The sequence below is a fragment of the Silurus meridionalis genome, chromosome 21 (genome assembly GCF_014805685.1).
Source record: "Silurus meridionalis isolate SWU-2019-XX chromosome 21, ASM1480568v1, whole genome shotgun sequence".
Classification (NCBI taxonomy): domain Eukaryota; kingdom Metazoa; phylum Chordata; class Actinopteri; order Siluriformes; family Siluridae; genus Silurus; species Silurus meridionalis.
In genome coordinates this window covers 11,310,084-11,319,915 of record NC_060904.1, presented here as the reverse complement: position 1 = coordinate 11,319,915, position 9,832 = coordinate 11,310,084, and the positions used below count along the sequence as shown (strand labels likewise).

General features: G+C 35.7%; 1 protein-coding gene across 2 annotated transcripts; it reads left to right on the top strand.

The window, feature by feature from the left end:
* Nucleotides 1-285: 285 nt before the first annotated feature.
* osr2 (odd-skipped related transciption factor 2) lies at nucleotides 286-4,148 on the top strand. 2 transcript variants are annotated; one of them, XM_046833716.1, is made up of 4 exons: nucleotides 286-560; nucleotides 1,847-2,515; nucleotides 2,800-2,899; nucleotides 3,274-4,148. In XM_046833716.1, exons 2-4 carry the CDS (start codon nucleotides 1,872-1,874, stop codon nucleotides 3,451-3,453), a joined length of 924 nt encoding a protein of 307 aa, XP_046689672.1. In that variant the 5' UTR covers nucleotides 286-560; nucleotides 1,847-1,871; the 3' UTR covers nucleotides 3,454-4,148. The 2 variants fall into 2 exon arrangements, with proteins under 2 accessions (XP_046689672.1, XP_046689673.1); XM_046833717.1 differs by having other exon boundaries at nucleotides 293-560; nucleotides 3,356-4,148.
* The last annotated feature ends 5,684 nt before the right edge of the window (nucleotides 4,149-9,832 follow it).

Genomic DNA, 9,832 nt, shown 5'->3' with positions numbered 1-9,832 from the left:
GCTGGAACCAAATTCCTTGTGTGTGTCAACACACTTGGCCAATAAACCTGATTCTGATTCTGATTGACCTTAATAATAGGCTATCCCATTTAACTAAAAGAACTCTATCCCCACAGATAAACTGCTTTAAGATGGAAGGTGTGTGTTCATCTGTGCAACGTCCAGTCTCAGTCGCTATCTAAACACAAATAAACAGAGAAGTAGGAGCTGCTGGAGGGACAGAGGACGTGTCGGGGGCGTGTCGGGGGCGGGCTGAGAGCTGTGAAGCGTGTAGCCATGAAACGTGCTGGACTTGTTGCGCTTTTATTCACTTTGTACCAAACTCGCAGTATAGCTAAGAGCTCACACATTTCTTCATGTAACAGTATATAAAGAGCCACCTTTTTGTCTTTGGTGTTAATATAGCGGAGGTTAAGGTGTTATTGGATTAGTAAAAATGGGTTATTAGTGCGGATTACACATTAGATTTGAGATTTTTAGACTTTGTATTGCTCTGAACACTATGGATTACTGAGAAAGGCCACTCACCGAAAGCGACGTTTGGCTTTCATATCTGCTGGGTAAGAACATGAATTATACTGTTGGGCATCACTTTATTGCCCCTTCACATTTATGGGTATGTGATCACAAATCCAGTCTTTCGTTTTTAATCATTGGCTAACAAAAGACAAGCACCCAAAGAGTGTTATTTTCATTTAAACATTATTCAGCATTAACTAAACGATAAACCAGCTGCATTATTCGCAAGCCTTATAATAGAGAAAAAACAGTGTGAGGCAATGTCGCAAACATATGCATAAAATAATTTAGATTTAGACCAGCACAAAAAGCAAATCATATAAAGTGCGAAACTCTTAGGACTAGATAGATAAAAAAAATCCTACAGTAGTTATCCATATTTATGAAATAAGTCATTGTGTAATAAACATTTTAATATGCTATACACATGGATAATACTGAAGAAGTCAAATAAACGTTTCCTTACACAAAACTTCCACGATTTTAAAATAAATCGTTTCTTCCATTCATTATTGGTTGTAGCGCGCGCGGAGTGTGTGCCATGTAAAAGCCTATAAAATCAAAACAGTATGGAGATTAATTATAAAGTAATTTCGATCGGTCGTGTTACATCGAATTAATTAATTTAAGCCTGTCTATGACTTGTCTAGCAGTCAGCAGCACTGTCGGAGCCATGCTATTATATAATTCAATAAATACAGCCAAAACAGAATAAATATGAAATATTATATTATTTTTTATTTTTTTTTGCCTGAAATTATTAGACTACATTATCATTTGTTTTATTTTGAACATTAATACATTATTTGATAAAGCATAAAAAATATTCCCTGCCCAATACCTATTGTATTAAATAGATTTATTATAAATCAGTAAGCAATTATTTCATTATACTGGTGAAGCAATGTCAAACTGACCAAAGTTTTCCAGTGAATGTACATGCAACGAAATAAGAAAATAAAAAATGCAACACATTCTTCTAACTTTGAGACGATCATTTCTGGTTCAGTGCTGTTACTGTATATTCACTGTTTTATCAGATCCCGGATTAAGTCTGCTTCCAGCAGGTCAGATCAGACTTGAGAATGGATTTATAGGACCTTATTGAACAGTATTATTTTAGAAATGATGCTTTCGAACTGGATTCGATCGTGATTGTGAGAAATGAATGAATCTAGGAGTTATTTTTAGAAACAACTTCAATTTTTTACGAGAAAATATCTAAGTACAAATGACCTCTGAAACACCAAGGTTCTAAATATCAGACATGTAAGTATCAAGCGCGCGTGAGGCTAATCAAAATATTTTTCATGATTATTTTTAACAGGACTTTTTGGATATTCGTTTGTAAAATGGGGAGTAAGACTCTACCGGCCCCCATCCCACTGCATCCGTCCCTCCACCTTTCCAACTACTCTTTCTTGCAGGCAGCAATAAGACCAGCTTTGCCTCAAACTCCCGACCATCTTCACGGCCTCTACGGCCTCAGGACGGTGCAGACAATGCAAATGAACCACTGGACTTTGGGCTACACTCACATGCAGGGACTCCGATCAACCATCACCGAAATGTCAGCTGCTCAGGGCCTCACGGATCTTCGATTCTCGCTTCCTGTGTTACCTTTCACTGCACAGTTCTTCCATCCTAAACAAGGAATGATAACACACGTAATTCCAGCCCTACACAAAGACAGACCCCGGTTTGACTTCGCTAATCTTGCCATTGCGGCTACACAAGAGGACGAATCTAGATCCGATAACATGAAGCTCACCAGCCAGAAATCCGAATTAAACAAACTGTCACCAAATAGAAAACCCCAACGAGGGAGGCTTCCGTCAAAGACCAAAAAGGAGTTCATTTGCAGATTTTGCGGAAGAAACTTTACAAAGTCCTACAATCTACTTATCCATGAACGCACGCACACGGACGAGAGGCCTTACACCTGCGACATCTGCCAGAAGGCTTTCAGAAGACAGGACCACCTCCGTGATCACCGGTACGCAACAACATAAATCTTTCTCTCGACCAAGGAAATCAATTCTTTATGCTGGTTATACCTTTCTCATATTTGAATCGATAAACAAGCTCAACAATTTATAAATTACGAGTTACAGCAATTCTTGTTTTATTTTTGTACACATTTGGTACAGTCCGAATGTTTGGCCTGAACTGAAGTCGGAGCAGATTTACATCTGTGTAATTCTTTATTATTTGATTCCAAGTAAATCACTGATCTGGTGACAGTCAGGTATTTTGACGTGATTTGGTTTCTGCTTGCAGATATATCCACTCCAAGGAGAAACCTTTCAAATGTCAAGAGTGTGGAAAGGGATTTTGTCAATCACGGACTTTGGCAGTTCATAAAACATTACATATGCAGGTGAGATATTGCCGATGTCTTTATACCATTCTGTTACAATCTTCCCATGTGCTTTATACACGATATCACTCAGCTCAATAATAAAACATAATGTAATACACATGCAGATGATGTTTTCTTATCACATACTTGCATCATTTGAAACACTATTATAAAAAGCTATTAAAATCCTCAGGTCTTGTTGGACACGACTGTAAAATGTTTCTTTATACATTTGGACATTTGATTACTCCAGATAATTGTTTCTGAGTCTTTTTGGTATACCTATAAAGACGTATGCTATATTTTATAGACTGCTTATGTACTGTATTTTAATCAAGCACTTAATTAAAACCCTAAGCGAATAATACTTTGCTTGCTTCAAATCTAAACAGGAGTCTCCTCACAAATGCCCCACATGCGGAAGAACCTTTAATCAAAGAAGTAATCTGAAAACTCACCTTCTCACCCATACAGACATCAAGCCCTATTCCTGTGAGCGCTGCGGAAAGGTGTTTCGGCGCAACTGTGACCTGCGACGCCATAGTTTGACCCACACGCTTCACTGGGACTAACAGCTCAAAAGCACACAAATCCCGGGGCACATAACGGAATATACCACCAGATATTTGTGGACAATTTTCTTTTTTTTTTTTTGCAGAGCACGAGACTCAGAGAAATTATTATTTTCTGTCATGCAGAATTTACTACCAAAACGGCTACTGAAGGTGAATGATTATATAAACCTTGTTTTTAATGTGGATGTTTGTTAACAGGAGTGATAGAAATACAATTAGAAGAGAAGCTGGTGATCGATTTCATTGCAAAAGGATTATTAAACTATTTCACGTCTTTTTTGGGTTTATTTTTGTTGGTGAAATATTGGAAGAGGATTATGCATGCTTACATATGCTTACAGATAAAATCAGTGCAATGGAAGTAACCCGTTGTTCTAAACAGTTATGCATTAATAAACAAACCAAAAATGAATGCATTACTTGTACAGGAGTTAAAAGCACCGCATTGAATTTTAAAGCATAACACTTTAACTTTTGGTGATGCCATTTTATTTTATTTTATTTTATTTTAACCCTCGTCCTCACGTGGTGAAATCAGTGTGTGAACAGTCCAATCCAAATCAGCGCCTCAATACAAAACCTCCATATGCATGTACAGTGCACGTGCTTTGTAATTAAAAACGCCGTTATGACAAAATCTCGAAGTTTTGTTATAGAATACAAATGGTTTCTATTAAAGTTGTTTCTAGAAATGTGTGTGTTTTCTTTAATATCATTTACATTTATAACCCATATAATTCACTTGAAAATGCAACCAGTGTACCCTAAAATAAAATCATTTAATCGGTTTGTTTGGTGTGCGTTTCAGAAGCGCGTTTTTGTTCACAAATCCAACATTAAACCCAATACAAGCGTGATTTTCATCTTCTTCACTCTAAAATAAAATGTTCTGAAATGAACCTTATAAGGTTCCTGGAGAATCGAGAATGGAGAATTTTTGAACCTGCCTATAAACATCCTTTACATATTCTTCTTCTTCTTCTTCTTCTTCTTCTTCTTATTATTATTATTATTATTATTATTATTATCTAACACGATAATAATAATAATGATAATAATAATAATAATAATAATAATAATAATAATAATAATAATAATAACTTTGTTTCCTGCCGAATACAAATAGGAATGCAAATACGAATTATGCATTTGGAAATGATATCTCTGTGAGTTGTTATTTTAGATTTTAAATGCATTTTTTATTTTTAAAGTTGATTCAGTTACTATAGAATAATGTTACAAATGTGTGCAAACCCTGTTATCAACACAAGGTACCGAAACTTAGACAGGTCGTTGTACCATATGCCATTTTGTTCTGAATCACCAGGAAATATGACACATTGGTTTTGCCCTTGACATCTTATAATCAACGCCTAATCAACAGGTCTAATGGCATGAACAAATACATTATTATGGCAACTTAGTAACCAGTCAACTGTTATGCCATTATGCCATTACATACCCACACATTTTTCTGGAGGAAAAAACAATCATCAGTGCCAGTTGGTGAAGGTAAAGGCCTACACAGAACTCTCATCGGAGCTGCTTGGGTCGCATATGTGATCCGTTCTACTGTTAGAAATAGGAATAAACGGATTTGTTTCAAGGAGCAGACGACATGTGCACACTTGAAATTTGAGTTCGCCACATGTATAAGCAACATGTGTTTACCTCGGTTTGAGAGCAACTCAAATAAACAAAAACAAATGAAAATGAATGTAAAAACCATTTAGGAACATTTTACACAACAATATTCAGCAGAATCCTTGTGTTACACATGTCAGATAAGGCGATTTGAAATTGTAAATCTTAAGCAAAGCATTTATATTACATTATGATCTCGATAATTAAAATAAAAAGTAAAATACAGTCCAGTGGTAAAATACTCTTTAATCATTAAAACCTTTTCTTTTTTTATTTAATGTGGTGTATTCAGTAAAATGGTGCTTATGTTTATATTACGGACATAATATTAGTTTTGTGTGTAAAAGAAAATCAGTAAAAATAAACTGTTTTTTTTAGTAACGTTTAACTTATTTAAATACACGTTGAATCAAATACAATTCGATAACAATTAGAAAGCTGTGTGCTTCAAAATCGAGTTAAAATCGATTTAGTCTCGACTTTAAGCCTTTTATTATCCCTAATTTACGACTTAGTAAATCCAATACAAATTTGATTTACAACTTCATATATATATATATATATATATATATATATATATATATATATATATATATATATATATATATATATATAAATATATGAATAATTTATTTATTATTATTAATGGTTGTTGGCAGTAGTAGTAATAGTAATAGTGGTGGTAGCAGTAGTACTTATAGTGTGAGGTGGAGGAGGAATTGAGGCTTAAAGCTGGAATAAAACAAAAAATAAATAAATACTAGATAATATTTCAATATAAACTATAATTAGATGGTAAGAATACTACAGTTGTCATAAAATAACAGTGAATGTAAATTAGCCTATTTAACCGATTAGTATGTAAAGTATCACAAGAAGTTGCCGCTGAATCACTTGTTAATATAACTGTAAGTCAGTATAAAGAAAAGTTCATGGTCATTCTATTTAAGCACAGAAATACATTCCACTATAGCAAGTGCACAACAGCAGTTTGTATTTCAACTGCGCTGATAATCCACCACACTGCTGTTCCTGTCTAGACAGAATGTTAGTCTATTTAAAACACACTTTATATCAAGATATTATATTATATCATGTTAATCACTTATAAGACACAGGCTGTATCAGAGTCAGACTTATTTATAAATTTAACACGACTTCAACGACATTTCGAACTTATGTCATTTCGGTTTCATATATCGGATATTTATTTATTTATTTTAACAAACTGAAGGTTTATTATCATACTAAATTTTTGGCCATAAAATATGAAATAAAGTAATTTTCATTTTTAGTTGTTCTGGTAAAAAAATATGCTAAAATATTTCGCATAAATTTCCAAAGAATAGAAAGCAATATAAAAACTGTAATTAAAACAATTACTTTAATTGATTGTTATGCAAATAAAACAAATAGAAATGAATTACTTCATTTTATTCTGGCGAGTTAATTTATGTCTCTTTCGGAAGCAGTTACCCTCTGTAGACGTTAATAATCGAATCGAATATTTCTACATATTTCTTTCTTTCTACCTTTTGATGTGATCCAAATATTAAAATAATAAACTTCATTACTGAAAAATGTACAATAACGGTCATAATCTAGATCCCCCAAATTCTTCCATTGTTCTTGATTAGCCCATAAACTCAACAATAAAAGCTGTAGAAATAAAACAGATTGTGATTACCACCACTGTAATACAGTAAAAAAAAAAATTAAAAGAACGAAAAAAAGTCTACTGAATCCCACTTGGAGACCCATAGGGCTTTACCCTGATATAGTGATCCCCAGATGTGCCAAATATTACACACCGAATAATATACATTTTACAGTTACTATGCAGTGTTAAAACTCTTCACAGTCTTAGTAGGAGTTAATTAAATTGGATAGATGACTTGACAAGTCATAAAATAAAACTTTAGGAGAATAATTGCGAAGGATATAAAACATATACTTTGCAAATAACAGGTCCCTTCTGATCAGTAAGTCGTATCCAACACAGCTGAATTCAATGTTTTTGTGTGTTGTACCATTCTGTGTAAATGTAAGTGCATGTTATGAAATATTTAAACCACATCACACCAAATTACAGAGATTACATTTTTAATTTTGTTGCATAAGAACATTGCCTGAAACTGATAATTTTTTGTTGCACTGTTGCTGCAAGATTCATTGGATAGACGGCAATGAATATGCAGATGTACAGATTTTCCTTAAGACAGTGAGTGTATATATACAGCACTGGTCAAAAGACTCCTCCTTCAGTGGTTCTTCTTAATTTTTATTTTCAACATTGTACATTAATACTGTAGACATACAAACAATAAACAAACATTCATGGACTTGTGTAGTAATCAAAACCATGTTAATAACCCAGAATATGTTTTATATTTAAAATTCTTCAAAGTAGCCACCTCTTGCTTTGATGACAGCTTTGCAAATTTTTGGCAGTCTCCCATTCAGCCTTATGAAGAAGTCAGCTGAATGGTTTTTCAACCATCTTGAGGATTTCCCAAAGGTGTTGAGTGCTTGTTGGCTGCTTTTCCTGCACTTGCCAGTCAAATTGGTCCCAAAACATCTAAACTGGATTTAGACCAGGTGAATGTGTAGGCCAGGTCATCTGATTCAGAAAAAAAATAGACCTTAAAAAACTTAAAGATGTATTTGGGGACACTGTCCTGTTAAAATAATAAAAAATGGTCTCAAGTAAACCAGATGGGTTGGCATGACACTGCATAATTCTGTGCTAGTCATGCTGGTTAAGTGTTCCCCCTTAATTTTGATTTGATCACCTACAGTGTCACCAGCAAAGACCCCTCCTACCCCCACCCCATCACACTTCCTCCACCATGCTTCACAGTGCGAAAGACAGATAGGAATCGGCGTTCATGAGTTTGGCAGGCTGTCAAAGATGCTAGATGATCTGAAGTGGTAATGCATGATCCATGTTTTATGTACTGAAGGACTGCTTACATACCTGACCTGACCCTCAGATCAATAATAGAAAACCCACTGCTACATAAGAAGAAATTGCCAGTTTCGTGGTGCAGGAGATGTTTTTTTCTCACTGCAGAATGGAGTTCTTCTTCTTTTTTTTCTCTTCACTAATTAGTATAGTATTATGTTCCATGAAATGTCAAACCTACCCACTCATGATAATCTAAAATGTTACCTTTGTTGTGGATTATATGAAGATTACTGATTTCCATAGCAAATCATAACCAATCTCATTATTAATGGCTTTATGAGATTTGAGCTTTTTTAAATTGCAGTGTTTAAAATACAGTCATAAGCAATTACACGATCCTTTGTTTCTAGGCTTTAATTTATCTGGGCCTACATACGTCTTAATGGGACACGGTCTGAACTAAGGATGCCAGTATGCTGATGTAAAAAGGAGCAGTGTCCTGTAAATGTGCATGACATAATTTCAGCCCAGATTTCTGCAGGACACATATTTGTTTAAAAAAAAAATGGAGTTTCTTTTTATCTAAATAACTGTAAGTTCCCTAGGTCTGGTGGCTGCAAAAGAAACTCAGTTGTGTTTCCATATTATTTTTCTTAGAAAAGGGGCCCAGCCATTAGGGCCCCACAAGACAGTGCACTCTTAATCCCGGTCCCAAGCCCAGATAAATGGTGAGGGTTGCGTTAGGAAGGGCATCCAGTGTAAAACATGTGCCAAATCAAATATGCGGATCAGGAATCAGAAATTCATACCGGATCGGTCGAGGCCCAGGTTAGCAACGACCGCCACGGGTATTGTTAGACAACGGGGTACTTCTGTTGGCTAAAAGAGGAGAAGGAGAGAAGGAAGACATCTACAGAGACAGCAGGAAAATGAGAAATGTAGGAGAGTGGAGGTTGGTACTTTAAATGTTGGTACTATGACTGGTAAAGGGAGAGAGTTAGCTGATGATGGAGAGGAGAAAGGTAGAGATGTGTGTTCAGGAGACCAAGTGGAAAGGGAGTAAGGCCAGGAACATTGGAGGGGGTTTAAACTGTTCTATCATGGTGTGGATGAAAAGATGGAAATGGTGTAGGGGTGATTCTAAAGGAAGAGTACAGTAAGAGTGTAGTGGAGGTGAAGAGAGTTTCTGATAGGGTGATGATCGTGGAGCTGGAAGTTAAAGAGGTGATGATAAATGTCATTAGTGCTTATGCTCCACAAGTGGGTTGTGAGACTGAGAAGAAGCAACAATTCTGGAGTGAGTTACATGAAATGGTAGAAGGTGTACCTAGGAATGAACGATTGGTATTTGGCAGATTTCAATGGGCATTTAGGTGAAGGGAACAGAGGTGATGAGGAGCTGATGGGTAGGTATGGCCTTAAGAAGAGGAATGTGGAAGAGCAGATGGTGGTAAATTTTGCTAAAAGGATGGAAATGGCAGTGGTGAACACTTATTTTAAGAAGAAGAAGGATCATAGGGTGACGTATAAGAGTGGAGGAAGGTGCACACAGGTGGACTATGTTCTATGTAGGAGATGCAACCTAAAGGAGATTGGAGACTGTAAGGTGTTAGCACTAGACAGCATCGGATGGTGGTCTGTAGGATGGTTTTGGAGGTGAAGAAGAAGAGGAGGAGAGTGAGGACTAAAATAACAATAAGATGTGGAAACTGAAGGAGGAAAACTGTAGTGTGAGGTTCAGGAAAGAGGTCAGACAGGGGCTCGGTGGTGGTGAAGAGGTGCTGGATGATTGGGTAACTACTGCAAAGGGAGACAGCTAGAAAA

What these genes read in the sequence shown, in the direction of transcription:
- osr2 (XM_046833716.1), top strand. Translation starts at nt 1,872, where the DNA reads ATGGGGAGTAAGACTCTACCGGCCCCCATCCCACTGCATCCGTCCCTC. An exon ending in GACCACCTCCGTGATCACCG is followed by an intron (nt 2,516 to 2,799) that starts GTACGCAACAAC and finishes TTCTGCTTGCAG; the next exon opens with ATATATCCACTCCAAGGAGA. An exon ending in ATAAAACATTACATATGCAG is followed by an intron (nt 2,900 to 3,273) that starts GTGAGATATTGC and finishes AAATCTAAACAG; the next exon opens with GAGTCTCCTCACAAATGCCC.